This window comes from Cynocephalus volans, chromosome X (genome assembly GCF_027409185.1).
Source record: "Cynocephalus volans isolate mCynVol1 chromosome X, mCynVol1.pri, whole genome shotgun sequence".
NCBI lineage: Eukaryota > Metazoa > Chordata > Mammalia > Dermoptera > Cynocephalidae > Cynocephalus > Cynocephalus volans.
Window position 1 is genome coordinate 26,747,531 of NC_084478.1, and position 25,786 is coordinate 26,773,316.

A 25,786-nucleotide genomic window follows, 5' to 3' on the forward strand; every position below is an offset into this window, starting at 1 on the left:
CAAGCAGCAAATTATGCCTATCTTGCTAACTACAGCTGATGACATTCTGTTGCAGACGTTGTGGGGGCAATGGCATGCTTTTGTGAATAAACTGAATTTAAAACACAAGTTCTTAAGAGTTATTTTTCATATATTTTTCTTTTTTCTGTACACCTATATTATGTATAGCATCTCATGGTGGTGGTAGAATAAGTAATAAGTTTGCGTGTCACTTCCTACCTCTCCATTAAAAACCCATGAAGAAATTTAAAACAAAAATTAAACATCAAAGGTTGTTGGCAAGTCCAGGGAGAATTTATTTCATTAGCAGGAATGTATTGAAAACCATAGTCTCGAACATCATGCTATTTGTTCTACTTTGTGACCCCAAATCAGGCAAAATATCTGAAGGGAGTAGGAAAAGACTTGGACCCATGCCCCCAGGGGCTGAAAAACAGCAGCCATCTCATCAAGGTAACTATCTCTCTGGAGCTTGAGTTCTCAGTCCCCCAGTGGCCCACATTACTATCTGCATTTCCGGATCTTTCCGCAGACTAAAACATCCCAAATACAGTAAGGCAAGTAGTGGAGGATTGGGAGAGGCATGTAGCATCCTAGGATTCATAGTCCTCCATGGGAAAGTGTTGTGGGAGCAGGCTGTGCTAGAAAATGTGGTCTCCAGAGCGCCGCATAGGGAGCAACAGCCCTGCCCATGCAAGCCAGCCTCAGACCAGCCAGCCCAAACAAGCAGAATGTTTGCTAGGAATCCAGGTTTTGAAATTGGGCTCGGGGTACATCAGTCTGTATTTGAAATTCAGGTGGCTGAAAAATCCAACTACCCTTTTTTCTGCCAGATGGCAGTCCTGGTGGATCTCTTTCAATCTCAGTAAGGATGAGTTTGGGTTTTTTTTGTTTTGTTTTTTAAGAGGCGGGGGCCTCAGGGAGGACACTAGGAAAAGACATGGGAAGCTAAAGACAACATTGCTCTGAAGATTTAGAAGCAATATATAGTTCTGAAAATGATTTTTTTCTAACAAGCAGATGAAGTTAAGACATCTACTTAGTCTCCTGAAAGAAAGTCAGGAGGGATATGGTCTCTACAGAGAGAGAACAAGCTGAAATGGGGCAAAAATGCAGCGTTAGCTGAGATAAGGAAAGAAGATAAAGAAACCCAAAATGGAGGAAGTAAAGGACAAAATCGATGCAGCAGTTTTGAGTAATTCACTCATGAAATGTTCATTCATTAAATATTTATTGAACACCTACTATGTGCCTGCTCTTCTAGGCATTGATGATGCAATAGTGAACAGAACATATTAAGTAACTATGAAAGATCCAACCCCAAAATTATAAGGTTTGTAGTGGAAAATACTAGAAAAATAGTAGAAACAACATTTAAGATTGCTAAAGGAAAACTTTTCTAATTTCATTGATTTTCAGGTAATATTAGTTAACACACGCACACACACCCTACTCCTCTGGATATATTCTGATAATTTAAAATTCTTATTTTAAGGAAAAAGGAAAGGTCCTAACACTATTCAGGCAGAAAAAATAAGTTATCTACATGGGAACAAAAAGCAAATTGGCCTCAGACTTCTTTCTTACAGCACTAAATACCAGAAACCATCAGAGTATTGCTCCCCATTTGGAGCCTTATGTAATATTATTATAATTTCTTTATGTTAGAAAGTGGCATCTCTCTTTTAAGACCCTTAATTTTCTTCTTCTTGGAAAAGTGTCTTAGTATATGGATTTTGTTACAACACAGTACTTTATCTGCTTTAAAGGTGTTTTAATAAGCAGATCTATGGTGTTTGTGATGTGAATGACACTTCCCAGGGCTTTGCAGTGCACACAGGCTGACAGGGATCCTGAAGAACATGAGGTTGCCTTCCCAGGAATTGTGTGCCTGCCAAATTGCCATGCATGTGTGAGGATGTTCAGATATGCAAAGACTGGAAAAGTAGAGTACTTCCTCAGAAAACCATTCGTAGATGCAGTCTGGCTGAGCAAAAAAATTAATGCAAATCAAGCACTCAAATATGTGGAAACCATAGGAGAAAAGAACTGGTGGTAAACAGTGAAGCCAACTGAATATTTTAAAGAAATAGAGATGAAATGTAATAGTTCATGGGTGTATAATTACAAATTAAATTCAACAGCCAAAACATATTTTCAAAAATAAATTTATTTACAAAATGGCATAAGAAGAATCAGGGTGTATAACCCCAGATTAATTTAAAATGGTTTAAGGTCACAGTAATTTAAACTGGTTCTGGCAAAAAAACAGGTCACTGGCTTACACTAGACTAGACTAGAGTCAACTAGAAAGCTCTGAAAGCAAATCTAGACTATAGATAAATAGATAGATACTAAGATATAACAAAGAACTAAAAATCCATGGTAAAGGGTATTGGGAAAATTGGTTCAGTATTTAGAAATTGTATTAAATCTAGATTCTCTCACTGTGTCATAAAATGAATTACAAATGGATAAAGGTTTAAAGGAAGAAATTAAGTCATTAAAATATCAAGATGCATAGCTGTGCAAGACTCTTAGCCAATATTATTCAGGCTATGTAAGGAATTTGAGTACAAAAGTAGTGGGCATAATTAACAAAGACTTTTAACAATAAATTTGACTATGTGATAATAAGTTATATTCAACAACAACAAAACCCTAAATAGTTAATGATCACAACCACCTAGGGAAAGTATTTGTAGCAAAATTTGGCAACAAGTTCTCATCCATGAATCAGTAAGGAAAATATTATCTCTAGTAGACCTCATTTCACTTTCCAGTTGATAGAAGAAAACCTCTCTAATCTCATTGAATTCCAAAGTTTTTTTTAATGGCTGTATTTCATTTTGGCAATGGTTGTAGACTGGGTATTCTCATACACTGCTGAAGGGAACTGTGAAATGATGTATTTTTGGATGTCAGTTTGGCAGTCTGTTTTAGGAGCCTTTAACACTCATACATACCCTTTGAGCCAATTATATCACTCTATGGAAATAAAGATGCAGATGTTGAAGTATGTTCATGGATAGACTGTTTAAATAACCATCCATTAAAAGTGTTGGTTTTAAAAATTATCTAATGACGGATCAAAATGTTGTTTACACAATATCAATGGAAATAAAAGCAATATACAGCAAATTATACAATATTACTATTCCAATTTGAGAAAAATTTACTGGGAGAAACTATACCAAAATGTTAACAAGGATTATATGAATATTTTTGATGTATTCTTTATATTCTTTTTAAACCCTTTATATTCTTTTTATATTTTCTGCAATGAGTTTGTATTATTTTTATAAGCAGTTTGAATACAAGTGAAATGTTAAATTCTTTCCAGCATCTTCTCTTAATTGCATGTGTTTTCCACTAAACATTGAATTGGTTGGTTTTATGTAGAAAACTTCACCTACTGTATTTGGCTTTATTCTTTAAGTAAATATACAAACTGTATTGAAAGAGAATACGTGTGTGTGTGTGTGTGTGTGTGTGTGTGTGTGTGTGTGAGAGAAAGTGGATTTCCATGGTATTTGTGAAAGGATAAATAAAAGAATAAACATTTCACTTTATTTGAGCCTCTTAAGCCACCTGTTTTATACAGTAAATTCTATTTATGAGATGCCAGAAAAAAAAAATCACTGATGAATTTCTTCAGGGTGATGTAAGTGTGCTAATTATAAATTTAAATTTGTAGTCATTATCAGTAGACAGTTTTGAACTGAGCAAGTTCATTTATAAAATCAAAGTTTGTAGGCTCGGATATATGGGACTCTTTCAGTTAGAGAGGAATATAGGATGGAACACCACCTGGAGTGATGTTCATTTGGGATGTGAGCAGTTTTCCTCTGTTCCTGGAAGTACTGTGAGCAAAGCAAGAGTAGGTTTCTCATAGGGTTTGTCCTTTAGTTAAGCTGTAGGTAGGTTACTAGCTAGAGCCATTTGAAAAGGAGCAGGATAAGACAGTGATATCAATGTACCATGAGAGAGTAGCATAAGTAGAAGAGTCACCCTTGTACTACCAGTGCTATTACAGCTGATAATCTCCTACACCACTTGGAATTGGAAGTTATTCCTTCTCAGTAACAAAACAGTTACAACATGAGAAAGTAACTGGAAGACTGAGTTTCTTTGTCAGATGACCCCCTAATGTACAAATAGGTTATATCCCAAAAGTTGTCTGTAACCTACAATTCCATCTATTCCTCCATTAAAAACAAAAACGTGATACCCTTAAGAAGTATCCTTTTTGCCCTCAATAATTTATAGTACTTTCAAGATAAACTTTTTTTCTATAACATATTAAAGCTGATATATCTTTTTATCAATGGGTAGGTGAGAAACAGAAAAGGTTTGATTTACAGACATAGGAATCAGTTTGTCTTTCAGCATAATGATCAAAAAATGGTCTTCCCTTCCCTCCCTCCCTCCCTCCCTCCCTCCCTTCCTTCTGTGATTCCCCTTCCTTTTGAAAAGGACTTAAAAGAAAAGCTTATACTTTTAATAAATTAATGTTTTATATCCTGTTGGTTACTGCCTGGTACTGTGTCCAGTTTTAACATCTTCATTTTGATGCAGGGTCAGTGTTTTATTAAAAGATTTGATCTGAAAGTGTACCCACTTAGAGTAAGGAGCAGGACTGAGTCATTCTTTAGTCTGGCTTTCTATCTGGCATATTGGCTTTGAAGAATCCGTATTATTTTACCAAAAGCTATTCACAAGTTATTTAGCCTAGTGATACTTAGTTATTAGCATTTCCATCTCATTTCCAGCCCTTATTTTCTTCTCTCCCAACCAAAAAGAAAAAAAAAGAGTTGTCACATTTTAGTTTCAAGTAGGATTCTGCTCACAAACTACTTCTGTTCAGAAGAGATAATTAAGGACAGGGAGAAGGTGATGATTGGTATTTGATGATGGAATGTTTATCTCACTTTGGATTTGTAGTGACCATCAATAAGGAAAAGCCAGTGAACAACTAGATGTGTTTGTTAGGAAAAGGTAAGTGAAGGAAGGTGAGTTGGAAGAGGTGTTTGCTACCAGCAGCTACTAAGTATGGTAGAGGACCCTTCTCAGTCTCAGAAGCCCAATTCAAGTGTGTCTCTGGGTTTCAGAGGGCAGAACAGAAGACTGTGTGCCGCTTATCCTGGCACTTTTGAGTAGCCTCAAGACATCGACACTTCACTTATGATTCCTGAAACTTCTATCACCATCTCTGCTCTTTCGTCCCCACCCTCTCCCCACCCTTCTTTTCCTTCCTTGACAATGTCTGCAGGGTGGTAAACAAGAGAATTTTGGAAGCAAAAAATGAAGGGCTGGAGAGAAGAATGATCTATTTTTTACTCTCTCAGTTATTGCTACTATGTCCCAGAATATACCCCCAGGCAATTGGGATTTCCAGTTGGGAAAACAGTGGAGAATGACTTTCCTTCTGCCTCTTTTCTTTTACAGGAAACACATGAAATTGTGGCAATCAAGAAATTCAAGGACAGTGAAGGTATATATATATATATATATATTTTTTTTTCTTCCCTTTCTGTATTAAGTTTTTGTAAATACAGTGTGGAATAGGTGGGATTTAGCTGGTTAGACCCTGTCCCTGAGATTTTAAAGTCACAGTCTCATATAGCTTATTTATTATGCTTTACTTTGAAACATTTAGTTTTTTCTGTGTGAATCTTTTCAAATCTCATGATGTTAGAAAATTCATTTTGTATTTTAAGTTACAATCAGTATGGGAAATCTTGTTCTAAAGGCTGGATAAAAGGCATGTTATATATGCTGTTTCTAAATATTATTAAAATGAAAAAACTGATTTAAAGTAAATATTTCTGTGGGTTCACACAAGTAACAAGTGCCATGTGAAAGGTTTCAGTGTTAGTTACTGTGATCTCCGGCTTCTAATCAAAGTCAGAAATACAAGGATAAGTGGTAAACGGTATTGAGGGAGTGATTTTATATTTAGAATAACTCATTGGGAGAATAAAAGTTTTTCCAGAAGAAATACCATACTTGGAGGCCTTGATCCAGACTATTTCATATGGAGTATTAAAATTACCCTATGCTGAGTAAGAAAGTTTAAAATAAAGGATTTCAATAGTTCATTAGTTTTTAAATGTAGGCTGTTGGCCATCCAAATACAGCCAAGCAGAGAAACTGATCACGAAAATACTCATGGCCTTTAAGAAGCTCTAGGCAGCAGTTTTTCAAACTTTTTTGGGCAGAGACTATATTAATCCATTTCTGTTGCTTATAACAAAATACCTGGAATTGGGTGATGGTCAGAAAATGAAGTTTTATTGCTTACAGTTTCTGAGGCCGGGAAGTCAAATGTCCAGGGAACACATCTGGTGAGGATCTTTGGTGGTGGCTTTACAGCAGTGCAGTGGTCTCCCATGGGAGAAAATGTTGGAGCAGAGAGAGAAAGATTCTCATGTGCTCTCCTCTTATTTATTTTTTTTGGCAGCTGGCTCGTACAGGGATCAAACCCTGAACCTTAGTGTTAACAACACCATGCTCTAACTAACTGAGCTACCCACTCAGCCTCATGTGCTCTCCTTTTAAAGCCCTCAGAACCATGGCCCAGACCATCATTTTTAATCTATTCACTGCAGCATAGTCCTACAATCCAATCACCTCTTCAGGGACCCACCTTTCAGTTACCATAATAGGATTCCCTGCCCTCAACAGTTACAGTGGGGATTAAGCTTCTAATATATGAAGTTTGGGGGACACAATTCAGTCAATTCACAGCAGAGACCCACAGTAGAAATATATTTTATATCCTAACCCAGTGTCCACCCACATACTGTACTATATGTAACTGCAGCAAAAGTGTCACAAACTACTTTATTGTATTATGGTGAGGTTCTCCATTTTCTGTTCTCTCCCATTCATGTACATTCATACATGCCTATTGTGGCATCAAATACATTGATTTCATCACTAATGAATCACAATCTGCCATTTGAAAACCAGTGGTCTAATGGTAAGAGGTACCAGCATAGCATCAACCTTCATATCTAATCAGATGTATGCAAATAGCAGTCATAGCTTACCTTCACCAGCACACATTTGCTAAGTACTGTAAGACACCAGCTTCTATATTTATGAACAGTTTCATCACCCTCACCTCAGAGACTTAGCAAACATTAAATAACAAAAAGGGCTTGCTAACAAGAAAGTCCCGGGATACATTCAGTAACATTTGATATAGCCCAGCTCTGATGTGCCGTTATGTGGAGCACATGCATATCAGCTGGGAACTTCAGCAGCCATTGTGTGGGTGGGCTTAAAGGGAGTGCAATAGAAAAATACTTTTAGCTTGTTCTGGGGGGAAAAAAACATGCTTCAAATGGTGGACCTGTGATCTAACAGGAAGCAGTAGGCCCAGGCCAACCCACTGAGAGACTATTGAAAATGAGCCCTTTGAGCAGTGACTTTGGGCTAACGACAGGTGGCCAAGAGACAAATGGTGATCTCCTAAAAAAGAGTGGTTGCAACAGTAGATCAAAACACAGCCTTCACCTGCTTGTAAAGACTTCTGGCTGTGCATTCATCTTGCAGGGCACATGGGCAAGCATCGGTTATCACCAAAAATAATTGTCATCAAATTTTTAAAAAGAAGTGTAATCTAGGCCATGTATGCCATTGCTTTTTTTTTTTTTTAAACTAAGTACCATATTCTTCACAGTCTCTATCATTTGTATACCAGTTCTTAGCCTCAATTATATTTTTACCTGTGTTATGCTGCTTTCAAAGTGGCAATCAATAGTTTATCTGTTGAAATTCATTGAGCACTGAGCCAGGTGGTGTAAGAGCTATGAAGATAACTCGTGTGGATACTTTCAAGAAGCTTATGACCTATTAGTATAATTAAGACCTGTAAATAAATTAAGATAAAGCATAGTAGGGAACAGTCAGTGCCTGAATGGCGACATGGAACCTGCATCATTTTGAGAGAGAGATTGTTTTTAGCTGTGACATCCAGGAGTGCATGAATAGTATAGACATGGAAAATATTTGATCTGTTCTTATTTTATTGAACCAACAAAACATTAATCCGCTCTGCCCTCACCTCTGCCAGACCATCATCGTTCAGCATCCTTCACAGGCATGCAGCCTTATCACTCACCTCGTGTCAGTGTGATGCCTACATATGCTTACGCGTACTTCTAGAGGGACACTTCCAGAACATTTCTGTGATAGAAACTGGAGACATATCCAATTATTCATATACTTTTTGGTTCCAGTTCTATTATAGGCCTATTTTCCTACTGTTTCCAGTTCCCCCTGGGAGATCTAGTTCTCTCTTTTCTGTCTTTACCCTTTTCCTCCTGCCAGAGTATAGGGTCTTGCTTAATGGAATGAAAGCATATATGTGTGGTGAGCAACCTTCTTGGAGTGTAAAGTGTACATAGTTTTGAACAGTGTGAGGTTGTCCATTCAACCTCTATGTAAACCATTTAATTCTGAATCGGTTTATTAGCTCCAGAAATATACACAAGTATCATTGGTCAATTAAGAAAAAAATTTTTTAAAAAGAGTGTTATGATAATATTGTCCTTATTGTCATGTAGCTTGCATTAATCTCTTTAATTTGTTATTCTGAAAATATTCTTTTGATATTATGATAGTGATTATTCTAAATCCAGTGTTTTAAAATCTTTGTGAAGATCATGAGATAATCCTGTGAAAATATTGTTCAGTTGAAATAGGATCTGTACTTGATCTGACCCATGTTCAAGCTAATTCAGTATTCTCTCACTGATGATATCAAGGGATATTTTGTGAAAGCATACAGTATGTTACCTTCTGGTAGCTTTAAAAGATTTATGGTAAGGTTCTACTTTCTTGTTAAATTCGTGTGTATCCACAAATTTTTGGAAAACATTTTTGAAACTATATTTTAGGGTAGACTGCTATTTAGTTCAAAAGGTCCTCATTATCCCAGGATAAATGGGAACCGAAATTTCACAGTAAATGAAAGGTTTTATTGGGACTTTAAGTGGGAAAAATGAGACTAAAATAATAATTTTACTTTATAGCTAACACAATTTAGGTTAAAATAGCAAGTATGTGCTATTTCTTAGAAGAAAGAATCAAGTGTTATCTTTTTTGGGAGGAGGAGCAATTTTTACGTAAAATTGTAGGCTAGGCCACTGAATGACTTCCACAATAAAAAGAGGATCATTAAAGAATACACAGCAGGCTTCATCAGTTTTCGCTTCCTTTTTTTTTTTTTTTTTTTTTAAATTTCTGTCTTTCTGTCTTCATCTTTTTCAGGCTTTTATTCTCCAATTGTTAGCTGATATAACTGTGTCAGATCATTTATCAGTGTCTTTGCTAGTGATTCTCCCTGAAAGACTTTGGCATGCTGGGTGGGGATAAGAACTTCTGTTAAAAGAGAGTAATGTTTAGGGCCGGCCCGTGGCTCACTTGGGAGAGTGTGGTGCTGATAACACCAAGGCCACGGGTTCGGATCCCTATATAGGGATGGCTGGTTAGCTCACTGGCTGAGCGTGGTGCTGACAACACCAAGTCAAGGGTTAAGATCCCCTTACCGGTCATCTTTAAAAAAAAAAAAAAAAAGAGAGAGAGAGAGGAATGTTTGAGTGATAACAAATTTTTATCCGAGATCACTTAATTAGTTAATTTTGTCTTGTTTCGATGACTTCTGCTTCTTGATACTTCATCATAAATTTGGAGTCTCAAATGATGAATTCTTAATGATACCCTGAATGACAGTATTATAAGTTTGTCTATTGATGTAAGTTCCCACAGAGAAACATTAACTAGCAAATACTAATCAACCAAAAGTCTCCATTGAATTAGTTCTGCTCATTATTTGGATTTTCTGAGAAGAGAAAAAAATGACCACAGACCATAAAGATACTAGAGGTTATCAATCTAGTTAGAAGGCACTTTTCAGACTATATATAAATATAAATTTAGCCTAATTCTCCTACCCTTCCTATAACTCTAGTCGTGTACAATGAGATTTGATGTTCAGATGAGAATCTTCTATTACTATTGGATCATCGTTCTCATGTATACACATATGCAAGTGTCTGTTGTCCTCAGTCTATTAAATAATTTATGATAACTAGATAGCTTTGGACCAGCAAGATTTTAAAATATTGTCTGTTCAACCTTGACTTTAGGGGGACCTGTGGTCTAGAATTTATTTTTTACATACAGTTGGATCTCCCTTTTGCTTCTTTGAACTTTTCAATCTTTCCTTGAATGTCCAGATGGCATGAGGAGGGATCCTCCCTACTTGTCACTGGGCCTCAGTACATGGCAGGTAGTCTGACTCCAGGGAGCTGCACAGCAGCCTACGTTCAAGGTGGAATTTAGGTTGTGTCTCTGCTTTTATAGCAAATAAAATTGCTTGCATGTCCTGTCCTGCTGCTGCTTATGTTTTCTATAGATGAGTATTTTTCTCTTGAAATGGACATATGTATTCATCTTAATAATTAAAAAATGTTTAATTGATCAACTATTCTTTCCTCCAATTTATTTCATTCTTATTTTTACTCAGACACTAGAAAGCTCTATGCTGGTCTTTGGATCAGAGCTTCTCTGGTCTCTTATTTTGTATTATGGTGCAAAACAGAAGTTAATGATCTTGAGTCTTTAAATTCAAGAGCCCAGTTTCTCTGTAAGAGAGGCCTTGAAGCAAAATTTCCAACCTTCAATTAAACAAAGAATTCGATTAACTGAGCTTGATCATTCTGGCTAGTCATGATTTCACCCCATTTCCTTTTCATGTCCAAAATGGATCTCTTTCAAACTTCAGGGATACTTCTAGGATTTGGTAACCGTTTTGCTCCTTTCATGATTTAATAAATTTCCACTGTGCTTTTACTGGCCCTTCATCTGTGAAGATTGAAGGGACCTCATCTTTTTTGGTATGTGTAACAGCAGCACCAGCATTCGAACCCCCCAGCATGTTAATCACCCTGCTGTTGATGGTGTTTCTTCAATCAGGGCAACCAGACTCAAACATGGCACCCCCATGGTTTTGTAGAAGGATGAACTGACTTTTCTTCTTTAAACAGTACATCTGTTTAAAGGTCCATTTTGGGGGGCCTCTTTGGCTATACAAAGATGTCAGTTTGTGGTTTCATAAAGTAGGTTACAGCTATTCCTGGATTTCGTTTTTAAGCCCACAGTTCTTTAAAAATAGAGTTACAATAGTTTCTGCTCATCTTTAGATTTTTCTCTTTTTGTTACTTACTTATCTTTGAATTTCTTTTGCTCCTGTGATCTTTCTTCTTAAAAATTGTTCTCTTTTACTTTAGTGATTCTTTCTTGATTTTTAGGTATGTTAACTTGCCTGACTGGTAAGCTTAGAAGTAGGTCAGTTTTTTGATTATTTGTTTTTACTTAACATCCTTTTTCTACCCTGCCATTTAGTCCTCACTCAGTGCATAACTTTGTCCGAGTTGCTCCTGCATTCAGGTTAACCCCCTCACTGGTAACTGATGATGACTAGATCAGTCAGTCAGTCAGCATGCACATAAGCACCTATCACATGGAAGTACAGACTCTTAGAATTGGAAGAGACCCTCAGAATAATCTAATATAACCCCTGCCCCAATTTACTGATGCCGGCCCCAAGGCCCAAAGGTGCACAGCTTATATGTGATTAACACACTAAAATGCAGACCCAGGATCTTTATTGAGCTTTTCTTCTACTTATGCTCTGCTGCTCTGCCACTTGGCTAAACAGTAGCAGCATCTAGACCTGAATCTGGGTGTCATGACTCACGCTCTAAAGCTCACCGTGTTACCCCATGCCACCTATGTCCCTGTGCTGTGCTTAGGCTATGAGACGGAATGTTCAATTTCACTCACCCTGAGAAAGTTAGTTATCCTTTCCAGACTTGGTTTCTTCATTTGTAAGCTGGAGGATCTAGCCTAAAGAATCTACAAAGATTACTTCAATTAGTAGGCAGTGTTTTTTATGCTCATTTCAGTGGGCTGTGCTTCCATCTTTAAAAAACTACCTCACTGAAGTGCTTTGCTACTTTCCGAATCTCTGAGAGAAGCATGTATAAGTGGAATGTGCATTCTTTTTCCCCATCATCTAATTGTTTAATGCCCCAATTTTCATCATAAAGTACAGGCCAGGACAGGAACCTTTAAAGTACTTAGAGAATCAAAATTATAGGATGTACCAGATAACAAAGAGTGCATATTTTGTTTGCATTTAGGGATTTAATAGCTCTACTTCCTGCCTGTTCCCATTTATTACAATGTTAGTGCTCAAGTGCTTACCTCAACTCTTAGCACCTATGACTGTCATAAAACAGAGACACCTTCATTTCCTAAAAATGGCTGCTCAAATGAGGTTGTTTTGGCACAACATGCTAAGTGATTTTGTGTGCTTTCTTTTGAAAATTCATTTATCTTCTCTCTGTAACCATTGTTAAGTGGAGTTGGTATAGATTGAATAATGTATATATAACAAAGTACCAAAATTCACTGAGGTTTAGGCTTAATCAATAAGATTTTAATGAAAAGAAATAGATTATTAGATTTGGAAAAGACCATACAGTTTTTCTGAGGCAGGGGGACATTTATTTATTTATTTTACTGATGAAAAGTTAAGTGGCTTGCCCACAGTTACATGTTACACTGTTAGTTGGTTAAAAGGCTGAATCCAAAATCTAGGTCACCCTAGTCCTATTCCAATGTTCCTTCTACTAAAGCCATTCTGACTTAGCCATTTTGAGGGGGCTTTATCTGTTGGCAAAGTGAAACTGCCATGAGCTGATAATAGTATAAAGCGCCCCTTTTTTCATTTGCTTTTCGGGTACCAAAATTCACCAAGCATTTGATCAGGGAAGATATACCAGCTGTATTTACTTAGTAACTTTGTTATAACGTTTATTTGTACCCAGCTCCATCCAGAATGGCTTATGGATGCTCTTAAAGATTATATATAGAGAGAGGGTCCTTCAAAAAGTTTGTGGAAAAATGGATTTAAAAGATAATACTATGCTAATAACACCAAGACCCAGGGTTTGGATCCCCACTGCCAGCCAGCCACCAAAACAAAAAGAAGAAAAGAAAAAGATAATTCTAATCTTTCCATGAACTTCTTGAAGTACCCGCGTGTGTGTGTGTCTGTGTGTCTGTGTGTCTGTGTGTATTCTTGACCCTGCGTACTATCAGTTTTCTGGATCCTCCATTTTTCATAATCACATATTGTAAGGACAACCAAGGGCAGAGTTGAGTAGGGGAAAATAAATTCAGTTTGTCTCATGGCCTGACGAGCAGCCCCTTCAAAGTTCTCAAGAGAAGGTGGAAAGAAGCACTGCACTGAGAACTGAGAGAGCAAGGTGCCTACTGTCAGCCACCCATCACTGGTCTGTGCCGTGTCCGCAGTGTGGCAGGAAGACACCACATGGAAATGATGCCAGGTGAAGCATTTGTATAGGAAGTGTTTCTTGATCACCTCTTTGTGCCAGCTACAGCCTTAGGTAGTTGAGTGTATATTATTGAGTAGGGAACTTAGTACTGTCCTCCTAGATCTCTTGGTTTACTACAGGTGGTTGCACAGATGGTAAACCAGTAAACAAACAGACATCAAGAAAACGGTGAGAAGGCCTGTGAAAGAAAAGTCCAGAGTACTGTGATAAGGAATAATGGGGATGGGGGCCTACTCACATTAGTGGTCTGGGAAAGGCTCTTGAGGAGTGACATTTAAAACCTGAAGGAGCCAGCCTTGTAGAAAGAGCCTGGGAAGTAGGCTGAGTGTCCTAGGCAGAGGGCACAAGTGTAAAGGCCCTAAGGTTGAGAAGGAAAGTTTGGGGCTATTTTAGGGAACTGAAAGACTAAGGTGAGGGAGAGGGAGAGGGGCGTGAGATGAGGATGGAAAGGCAGGCAGGGACCAGGTCATGAATAATCAGTATATTTGTCCCTTGTTAGGTCATTTGCTTCTTATTGAGATCTATGTGTCATTCTGTCTCTTGGAGATAGATTATAGTCTGATTACCACAACCTTGAGAGTCACTCTGAGGGGATAGCTGAGAAGAGGGTTCCTGATCTAACTTCTTTAGGAGACTGGTGGTAGTCCCTCGGCTTCAGCAGCTGGGGCTACTATAGCGTTCCATCAGTCACAGAACACCACTTCTCTGGCTCAGCCCCAACTTGCAGAACAGCTGGACCTTTGTCCCCTCACAAATCTCTAATCCGCTTTGGAAAGTCCCCTGATTGCATTTCACACATTCCCCCTACTGCCAGATGGCATCCACTGCCACACCTTTTCCCTGACGTGGACCCTGTGAGTGCCCAGTTCCCAGGTGACCTCCCTGATGTGGGCTGGGCTGGTTTCCTGCGTGTGCTGCTGGTGGCCTTGCCTACTGCTGGCTCTCATCTTCTAATAGGCATTATCTCTCTCTGTCCTGTCCTAATTTGTGTTCCAGCATTCTCCAACAGTTTTCTGGCTGAAGTAGGGGAATACTTCACTTATGTAACCACTTCACAAAGGAGTGTTGACTTTATGTTTCCTGCTTATTACAGATACTTTTGTGCTACAAAGCCCCTACTTTTATTACAGTCTCTTCTTTAAACCCAGTTTAAATGGGAGTTGGAAGAGGGGGCTGGGATAGAAAATAATCTGAGAAGTACTCCAGGCACTGCATTTAGAATCTGCCCTCTCCCTTTGCCCCATTCAGCCTTTCTCCTCTTGTGCACCTTGTTGAGAAAACATTTCTTCCCAGAGGGCATATCAGTCTTTATTGCCCCTATCCCCAAACTTCGTTTTCTTCCTCTTCAGACTGGAAGACATGTCTGAACCTGAGCGTCCCACAACTTAAACTCTCAAGCTATGATTCTGGCCCTTAACCAAAATCTTGGGGACAAGTGTGTTTTAGAGTTCATAACTTTTTGAATTTTAGAATGGAAATACAGCATGTTGTATAACACCCTGTAATAAGTAGTATTTCTATCACATAAGACATGAATATTCATATTAGGTAAGATAAAGAAAGACTGTAAGTGGTCTTATTTCACTTCAGGTTTTGCCTCTAAATGAATTTGCCACAAACTTAGAGAAAGCTTTTAGTTTTCAGACTGATTTTTGGATTTTTGAATTGTAGATGAGGGATTATGAACCTGTACACGCACACACGCACGCACACACGCAAACACACACACACGAAAACATGGTAGTTTAAAGCTATCATAAAAACTCATATAAAATGAAATATTATCTTCCCCACTCCCCTGCCAATTAATCTGTTAGAGTTAATGTAACTTCTTTCCTTCCTCCAAGTCTGTGGAGGTTATCATAAGTGAAGTTGATGGTATGGAAGAGGGTATATTGATTTAGCATAAGTTCTCCATCACAGAACAGCTACACCATCTGGGATGGACAGATGGACATGCCACAGGAGGACAGCAGAAACCTACAGCAGCTGCTTTGAGAGAGAAGATCAGACACTTTTAAATTACCCTGCACCTTGGCTGTGAGTTGCATTGTGGCTGCCTGGCACATGATCCCTGCTCAATGAGGTGACTCACATGCAGCCTGAGGAATAAAATGCTCTTTTAAGACAAAGCTTCAGGCCAACCTTAAAAACATCAGTTGCTGCAGACGCTGGCTGCGTAGAGACTCCTCTGCACACTGATATGGTTGATTCTGTATTACTACCCTTTTAAACTCCTCATCCCCAATATAGAACGTTAGAGTTAAAATGACAATGGATTCATGTGTCGTATCTGTAAGTCTGTGTTTTTACACATACACTTTGCAATAAGGAGCATAAGAAGATACAAACAGAAAAGTAGGTGCGTGCTGGTCAAGTAAGCCTTTTCTTCTTTAAGTTTCTTATTTTTGATCCTTTCAACAAGAAAATGCATTGTTTAACATTCCATCCTTGGACTTCTTATGCAGAAGTACTCAAAGTGGAAGGTGAAGTTGGGATGTTTTCACTGTTCTTGGAATTCTTCGAACAGTAGTTTGAAACCTTTAATGTTACTTTCTTCACTATTGTTTACATTCTAGAAAATGAAGAAGTCAAGGAAACGACTTTACGAGAACTTAAAATGCTTCGAACTCTCAAACAGGAAAACATTGTGGAGCTGAAGGAAGCCTTTCGTCGGAGGGGGAAGTTGTATTTGGTGTTTGAGTATGTTGAAAAAGTAAGTCATTAATTGCCAATGTGCATATTTGCCCGATTATTTTATTTAGGGCTATTTCTGACATTGAAGAAAGTATTATTATGTAGTATTACTTGTCAGTGTACTCATGATCTGAGGACATTAAAATTGAAAGTATTATCCATGATCACTGAAGTCCTGAAATATATTTAAAGATTTTAATGATTTTTACATTTTAACTTGAAAGAGATAATCTTAAGTTTAAACAGTATACCGACTTGGCTTCTGAAGTCTTAGAATCTGTGTCCAACAAATAATTTGTAGACTTGTTATTTTAATTAAACCTAAACAAGGCCTCCGAGGGAGAGGCGGGTAAATTGACAGTGATGTTACTGGCTGGTGGAGGTGTGTGGAAGATGCCACGCAAGCATAGGCCTGGTCTGAATCATACCTGGGGTAGTGAATGAATGGGTTCATGAAACAGCCTTTTGTGACCTGCCAGTGCTTTGGTTTCATCTGAAGGGAGGAGACATGCCAGGAGGCCTAAGTGAGGCTTGAGGTGGTAGGTGAGACCACAAGTAAGGAACTGGAAGCATGAGAGAAGAAAAGCATATGTTGTCCTAGTTGTCTGCACACTTGCATCAGTGCTTTCAAAAACAATGTCCAACTTATCAGTGACAGTTTTAATGATGTGACTTAAGGGCAAATGTACACTACAGTAATCAGTATTGTGTGCCTAGAAATTTCTTGGAGAGCAGCTGACCTACAGCAGTTTTATGTCAAGAAATTAAATAAGTGCCTAAACAATAGTAGAAGAAACTGGATCCAGATGGACCTCTTACAGGTTTCCTTGATGAGTGAATGGCCCCTGTTGATGTCCTATGCTGTTATCTAAAGCAGTTTGAAACTGGAAAGATTTATGTTTGATTTACATCAATTCCCAGTTGCTTCCTCTGCCATAAATGACAGAGTATGCCACCACCATTGTCATCACCACATGGAAAGCAGTGTTGCCAAGACGACTGACCAGTAATGTGGCTTTGACTTCATTCAGCCATTACAAATTATTTTTTGAAATAAAAAAAAAATACATATATAGTAATTTTATTACTAGCAAAACTTGAAAAATACTAGAAGGCTCTTTGTCATTTTAAACCACTACTTTTATGTTTCTTTTCCAAAATCTGTTTTAAGTTTCTTTTTCTGTGTCAATTTAGGTGTTCCCCTAAAGTATCTTCCTATCAAAATAAAAATAAAAGTTGACATTTTTAAATTTTAACTTCTCAATATGCATTGTAGTTGATTTTCACATCCCTTTACCCATTCCTCTTTCCCCCTTCTTTTTCTCCCCTCCCCCACTACATCATATCTGTTCACTTGTCTTAACAAGTTCTAGGAATTTTTGTGATTATTGTGTCTTCTTACCCCCGTGGCATTTATTTTTCTGTGCCTGACTTGTTTCACTTAATATAATTTTCTCTAAATCCATCCATTTTGTTGTGAATGGTAATATTTCATTCTTTTTTATAGCAGAGTAGTATTCCATTGTGTAGCTCTACCACAGTTTCTTTATCCACTCATCTGATGATGGACATTTGGGCTGATTCCAATGCTCAGCTATTGTAAATAGTGCTACAATAAACACGGGAGTATAGGTATCCCTTCGGCATGATGATTTATATTCCTCTGGATATATTCACAGCAGTGAAATAGCTGGGTCATATGGTAGATCTATCTGTAATTGTTTGAGGAACCTCCGTACCATTTTCCATAAAGCCTGCACCATTTTGCAGTCCCACCAACAGTGTATGAGATTATTTTTCTCTGCATCCACACCAGCATTTATCATTCTCAGTCTTTTGGATATTAGCCATCCTAACTAGAGTGTGATGGTATTTCAAAGTGGTTTTCATTTGCATTTCCCAAATGCTGAGTGATGTTGAACATTTTTTCATGTGTCTGTTGTCCATTCATATATCTTCCTTTGAGAAATGCCTATTCAGCTCCTTTGCCCATTTTTTAATTGGGTTTTTTTTTGCTGTAAAGTTGTTTGAGTTTCTTGTATATTCTGGATATTAATCCTTTGTCAGATGTATATTTTGCAAATATTTTCTCCCACTCTGTTGGTTGTCTTTTCTCTCTGTTGATTGTTTCTTTTGCTGTGCAGAAGCTTTTTAGTTTGATATAATCCCATTTGTTTATTTTTCCTTTGGTTGCTTGTGCTTTTGGAGTCATATTCATGAAGTCTGTACCCACTTCTACTTCCTGGAGTGTTTCCCGTATGTTTTCTTTAAGGAGTTTTATGGTTTCAGGATGTACATTTAATTCTTTAATCCATTTTGAGTTGATTTTGGTATATGGTGAGAGGTACGGGTCTAGTTTCATTCTCCATATGAAAATTCAGTTTTCCCAGCAACATTTGCTGAAAAGACAGTCTTTTCCCCAGTGTGTAGACTTGGTGCTTTTGTCAAAGATCAGGTGGCTGTAGGTATATGGGTTGATTTCTGGGTTCTCACATTGATCCATGTGTCTGTTTTTATGCCAATACCATGCTGTTTTGGTTATTATAGCTTTGTAGTATAGTTTAAAGCCAGGTAGTGTTATGCCTCCAGCTTTTTTTTTTTTTTTTTTTTTTTTTTGCTCAGGATTGCTTTGGCTATTCGTGGTCTTTTGTCATTCCATATAAATATCTGGATAGTTTTTTCCATTTCTGAGAAAAATGAAATTGTTAAAAAAGGATTGCTGTACTAGGATTCCAGGGAAAATTAGATGTTCTTTATTTTTTAGTTGTCAGAAATAATCACGCAGTTTTGAGTTTTCACTGCCAAATAAAATTTGACAAATCTTTTTCAGTTTATCTTTTTTTATTTCTGCTCTGCTCATGGTGATTGTCCAAGATTAATAACAATTTAGTATAGCAAATGGAGAAATCACCTCCATGTATCTGTTTCCTCACTGGGAGAGGCTACTTGACATACCTGAAATCTCTCTGCTGATAAGTGGCAGAGTTGCTACCAGAACTCCAGTCTTTGATCCCCAGGCCTGGGATTCTTCCCTCACCCCTGTGGCATCAGTAGCAGTGCCTAACAATCGACAGTGAGTCTCAGGAAGGCAACGAGAAAGATGCTCTAGGAGTAGGGGGTTGGTAACAGAGACCCAGGATTACAGTGGCTTAAACAAAAGAGAAGCTTCTTTCTCCCTCACATAGAAATGCAAAGGTAGACAGTACAGGGCTGGTATGGCAGCTCTGCCCACAATCAGAGGAAGCCCAAGCTGCTTCTGCCCTTCACCACCACCCCTGAGATGTGGCCCTTGTCCTCAAGGTCAGGATAGAGCTCCTGCTGTCACATCCCATTAGCCAGGATGTAGTTGCATGGCTGTACTAGCTGCAACACAGAGGGGAAATGTACTCTTCATTCTTGGCAGCTAGGCCTCCACTTGCAAATTGTATTCAGTGGAGTAAGGGAAAAATGGGTATCGGGAGACAGTATCTCTGCCACTGAGGAATTTAGAGTGAAATATGAAATGAGAGATAAAATTTGCTCTCTGTATTACAAAGCTCTCCTATTCCTCCTGTGCTTTTGGGACCCTAATTGAAAAAGGCAATTCAAGTGGAAAATCATAAAAAATGCTGTATAAATACTTTAAAATTTTTATTTTAACTGAAAACATACATAATCACTTAGAGATAGGGTCAAGGCCTTTTGTGTATAACTCTTCTGATCAAAGTTCTGATTAGTCTTTCTTATGTACATTATACCCATAACGCATCTTTAAAGTGAAGTAAAAGCTCAGAAACGCTTGCAAAGCAATCTCAATGGAGAATCCGTCAATACTTATTCTCATCACCACCGGCACTGTCCCTTGCCAGTGTTTTATAGTTGTCTGGCTCACATTTGATTAGAAAGCAGTATGTTTACTGGCTTTCCTTTATTAACCCTTTCCAAAGTATTCAACATTGTTTTCTTATAAACAGCAACTCTCTCTTTTTTAAAAAACAAGCATTATTTCATTGGTTTATATGATATTCAATTATATTAAATTAACAAGTACATCTGTTATAAGTAGGTGCAGGAGTAAACGCAACTGATTGCTTGTAGGTACACAACTTGATGGATAGGAACAAAATCATGAGGCTGCATTAGAGCAGTGGTTTTCCAACTTTTTGGTCTTAGGACTCCTTCACACTCTGAAAATTGTTGGGAACTGTAAGAGCTTTTTAAGTGGGTTTTACCTATTAATGTTTCTCATATTAGAAGTCAAGTTGAGCAATGTAGAAATATTTATCAATTTACCTAAAAATAGCAGTAAACTCATTACATCTTAATATGAATAAGTTTGTATGTCAGTCATTCTTTCAAGCAAAAAATGGTGTTCCACAAACAAAGTGGCTTGTTCAGCTTGCATCTCAAATCACCCCAGTGCTTTTCCTCAAGACAGCTGTGGTACAGGTGGCACCTAAGCAGCTGAAGTGCTTTGTGTGTGTTCCTCATTTTATCATGTACTCAAGAATCTAAGTTTAGTAAAAATAATATTTTTTACTGCTTCATCAAAGACATCCTTAACTAAAACTGCTTTTTTTTCTTTTTTAACTGTAAAGGTTAATTGGCTTGAAGTATCCAATGCCTTGATTCATGCTGTTTTGCCAGCAATTTACCCATTATTGCTTTGTATCATCAGTGTAATTGCCAACACAGTGAAAAAGGCAAACATCTGAGTATTTTTATGAATATAGTTTCGACTTCATGGCCCTCTGCAAGATGTGAGACCTCCAGAGATCTGCAGGCCACACTTTGAGAATTGCTGTCCCGAATGTCCTGGATGGTTGCCTACAAGCAATAAGCTATGATTGTGGTGTGGGCCTTAATCATTGTGCTTTACAGAGGGAATGGAGAATGTTTGGTTAATCTGGAAATTTAGTGGAGGCTGGCTAAGTGGAGTTTCTACTTAATAAAAAAAATTTGTGTGAATTTTAGAGTGGTCTCTGACTCCAAACCAAGGTTTTTGAGTATTGAATTGTTTGGGGTCTGTGAGTTTTTATTTCAAAAGTATTTTTTAGCCTGTTTTAATTCATGTACTAAATGTATTGATCACTTCTAATCTTAGGGATCTTTTTTTTTTCTTTTTTTTCTTTTAAGAATATTGTCCAGGTTTCCCAGAAATATGTTCAAGGCTTGATTTTATTGCAAAGTTTTATTAAAGACACATAGTGCACTGTGTTAAAATGACTGTTTTCCCCCCTTTATACATTACAGTGTCACATTTCTACTTTGTATTGCTTTTTCCTTCAAATTATTCTAAAATGATGCCTGAAAGGCTTTAGTGGGGAGTGAAAAGTGCACAGGGTTATTGTTTGAGGCAGCATTGGGAGTAGTAAAAATGGAATTTCTCATAAAAGAAAACCTTGATTTAATGCAATATCCTGATACAGCATGAAAAAAGTTGTAGATGGAAAGCAAAACAAAAAAATACATGCTGTGTGTTGGATGAATTATCATCCAGATACTTTTTTAAATTGTTGATATATAATTTATGGGCCTACTTAATTTTGGAGATTAATGGCTCTCTATTTAATTTTCAGAATATGCTTGAATTGCTGGAAGAAATGCCAAATGGAGTTCCACCTGAAAAAGTAAAGAGCTATATCTATCAGCTAATCAAAGCTATTCACTGGTGCCATAAGAATGATATTGTCCACAGAGGTGAGTATGGAATTTTTGAAATGGAAAATATTACAGAAAATATCACATAAAGATAACAAAATATTTCACATGTTAATGACTTAAGAATATTTCCATAAGTACTGACATTTCCATTTCATTTAAATACATTTTGAAAGTATAGGATATAAGTCGTTTGTCCTCCAAATCTCTTTTTGTATCATCAAAAAGATGGGAGATAAATTTATTTAGATGTTATGGTGAGATTTCTGTGTTTGTATAACTAGGTCCACGCTTAAATGTAGAAACACCTAGTAAGATGAGAGAATTCAACAAATGCGAACTTTGCAGCATGCAGCAGGGAAGCAAAGGGATGATCTCCGTAGCCTTTTGGTCCTGTAGGTAGCCCAGGTAATGTGAACTAACTCAGAATCAGGCTTTCTAGGTCCCAAAGTCACTGACTCCATTGGCACTCCCCTTTCCCTCTTAGACCAATGATCTCCAGTATGTATCTTCACCTCCTAATTTTCCCTACCCATTAATAAAAAGCACCCACTGTCATCCTGCTTAACCTTTTACTTCCATAACTGTTGTATTTTGTCCTTTACTACTGTGAAGTGGGTGGTTTATAGAAATAAAAGGGAAATCACTTGCTCAGCATCATCTTTGACTCTACACCATTTATCTTCTGATAATCTCTCTTGCATTGCAGAGTTTTCTTGCAGTCACCCACAAATTTGTACAATGATGAAGCTAAAAGATGTTTACCAGAAAGTGGTGCAGTATCCACTTCTTGTCTTTGGATTATCAGATAACATGAATGCTACATTTTCATTTACCTATACTAATGCACAAGATATCAAATTAAAAATAGTATTACTTTTAAGAATAGTTTAAAGGTCAGATGAAGAATGTCAGCTCTCATTTCTAGAAAGACAGTTTATATTTCTCTTGCATTTGACTCTCATAGCAATTACCTCATCAAGGTTGCTGGTGGCATGGATAGATCTCCAAGTGAATGGGACATCTAGTGTCTAGGATACTGATTCTAAGAACAGTCTATATTATAGTAGTTTGAAGCTATTAATGAGGAACTAAGTTGGCTGCATTTCCATCACGGTTAAGTGTACAGTGAATCAGTGGTTGCAAATTAACAGTAGAAACCATGATTCTGAAATTCACAGATTTCGCTACCTCTGTCCTTTCTCCGTTTGTACCTCTATCTTAGGATATAAATGATGGATACTATACTCTAAAAATAGAAATGTGGGATGACTACCAAGGAGAAAATACAAGTACATTGTCTGTGAATTTCCATCCCTCAACTCCCACCACATCTTCAAAATATCCATGGAAAAAATTAGAAATTTTAACTTGATTCATCCAGTATAGCTTCGGCATTAGACACTGATAATTGTGAACCAAGCAGAAGAGCTAAAAGATACGTAAATATAGAAATTATATAGAAAACCATAGCAGAATATGTATCTTTGTATTTTGTCCTTTAGTAAATACAGTGGTAGCTACTTACTCTATGTATTTTTAAGGTATCTTGTGGGTGTAAACATTATATATTCTATTTCTCAAATGTTTGTATTATTAGTATTTTATGAAGTAAAAATAGTTTCTTGAAATGGGTTGGCCTAGATGCAATCATTCTTAAGTTTCTTTCAGAGATCCAATGAATCCCTTTAAGATTTAAAGGGAAAATAATTTTTCTTTGAAATTGTCTGTATGTTTCTCAAAAAGAAATTGAAACTTTTATGTACCACCATAAAACGTTACTCTGCTTTTCGCTGCCACAGTTTCTATTCAAATTAATCTATATATTTCTAATTAGATGCCGTTATAGTGATCTAACAGTGTCAATCAGGAGAACATAGAACATTTTTATTAATTGTTTTTTAATCTTGATACTCCAGATATAAAGCCAGAGAATCTCTTAATCAGCCACAATGATGTTCTGAAACTGTGTGACTTTGGTAAGTGAAAAAGAAATTGAATCCTGGTACTTACAAAATTAATTTAATGTAACACAGAGGTAGCTTTTAAGGCATATTAAAAGTAATTTTTATGTTTTGACTTAAATTAGCAGAGGAACATTCTTTTGGATCGTATGTTAAAAAATTGATTGCTGGAGGAGTACTACTCTCTCTTTGCAGAATTCATGTGGTATTTGTTTAATGAGGATTAATTCAAAGCAAATATATGTATGTGCATAAGCCCAGCATCTAATGAGCACAGAAAAAGAATTTTCTAGGAACATCACTATGGCCTTCTGATTTGAGTAGGATTAAAAAAAAAAAATTTTTTTTAATGTTGATAGAAATTGTTCTAGGTTTCGTGTACACTGAATATATGCCTATATAAATACGCACATATGTACTGTGTACATGCAATAGTTATATATCTGTAAGGTCAAAGGACATTTTTAGAATACTTCCATTTATTCCCTCTAAATGTTCAAGGAGTGCGATTGGTGATTGTATAATATTCCAATTCTTGATTGAATGGTTAAGGAAGTTTTTAAGTTGTACTCTTCTCCTAGTAGGAAATTGTGTATTGTCTCCCATATAGATAACTCTGTATTAAGTGCTGTTAAACACTTAAATTTAAATAATTCTGAAAAGATTTAAAACCATAGGGGTTTTGGGTCATGGGTCACTTTTTAAAATTATGATTTTGCCTAATAAGAATACTGAAAAATAACAACTTGATTTTTTAAAAACTTTTTTCATATATTCAAATATAATCACAAATGCAATGTAAACCTCCTCATATAACTAAGAATGCATCTCCTTATCATAAACAAAAGTTAGATTAGATTCGTGCATAGGAGACGGATCGCACAAATGAGAAATGGAAGCATTGTAAGAATTTGCTTTGTGGATGACCCCTTTTGTCCAGCGTAGCAATTAGAAGAATGTGTAGCTGTTTTCACTCAGTATTTTCAAACAATTTGAGTAATATGAACCTGTTTGCCTGAGGAAAAAAACGTTTTATTGGACTTAATTTTTTTTTTCATACTTTATAAGGAAAATTGCAAAATAAGAGTCTTGCTATATCCTGAATTTTTAAAGATGTGCTTAGGAGAATAAAAAGGAAATATTGAATGCTGTAACTGAAAAGTTTTAATCTTGGCATTTTTGGCCTTTCCTGAGCTTTATGATCGTCAGGAACAGTATATGTTTCTGACTCCCTGTCCCTGATTGTGATTACCACCCAGCACTGAGACTTTATGCACCTCATGCACCATTTGCTATGCATGCATACTTATGTGGGTGGCTTATCTGCTTAAACTCCAAAGTTGCTGAAATTTGTAAAGCAAGTTACAAATACAAAAGAAAAGCCTGTAGAATGGTTAATAATAGGAAAAGAGTACTCTTGGTGTCTAGCATTATTTCTTAAGATGATTTTAAATGGTCAGGAAGTTCCTCATGGCAGCACTCCATGTGGCATTCTGTGTCCTGTGCATCCCCAGCAAGGACTTCCTAATTGATTTCCCTCTCAGAGCGTGAAGCTCCTTTGTCTGGCACGAAGAACCCCATTCAAAATGTCTCTCAAAGAAGTATTCATTAACTGAAGTTAGGGGTTTTCTTTTTTTGTTGTGGTTGTTTTTATTTTTTACCATTTTATTTTAAGAAATACTAAATTTTTACCCCTAATTTTAATGTTCTCTGTAACTATTCACAATGAATCTATATTGCATTTGGTGAGTTAGATGAGTAATTAACTTATCTTGCTGCCTTATTTTGTGGCTGTGCAGTGGCCCCAAAACCTTTTGAAAGGGTAGGAGGAAAAGTAATGATAGAGTCTTATAAGGTGGTTAAGATACTCCTGATATGCTTCTCAGTCATTAAGAGAGGACAGTAATTTTAGCCTACTTTATTTCCATCACTGCCGACTGTTGTTTACATAATGGCTGAAACTGCTTAGCAACAATAGATATACAAATACGTTGTATAAGTCCTATATAGCAGAATTAATGACTATCTGTGATATGCCAACTTAAC

The 25,786-nt window shown here is 37.0% G+C and overlaps 1 protein-coding gene across 1 annotated transcript in view; it reads left to right on the plus strand.

Annotated features, from left to right (window-relative positions):
* The window catches only part of CDKL5 (cyclin dependent kinase like 5), a 110,784-nt gene that overhangs the window by 40,460 nt on the left and 44,538 nt on the right, over positions 1-25,786 (plus strand). Inside the window, exons 3-6 of the mRNA XM_063084019.1 lie at positions 5,449-5,494; positions 16,019-16,155; positions 21,695-21,815; positions 23,696-23,755. Of these exons, the coding sequence (XP_062940089.1) occupies positions 5,449-5,494; positions 16,019-16,155; positions 21,695-21,815; positions 23,696-23,755 (364 nt within the window). The remainder of the gene's footprint in view (positions 1-5,448; positions 5,495-16,018; positions 16,156-21,694; positions 21,816-23,695; positions 23,756-25,786) is intronic.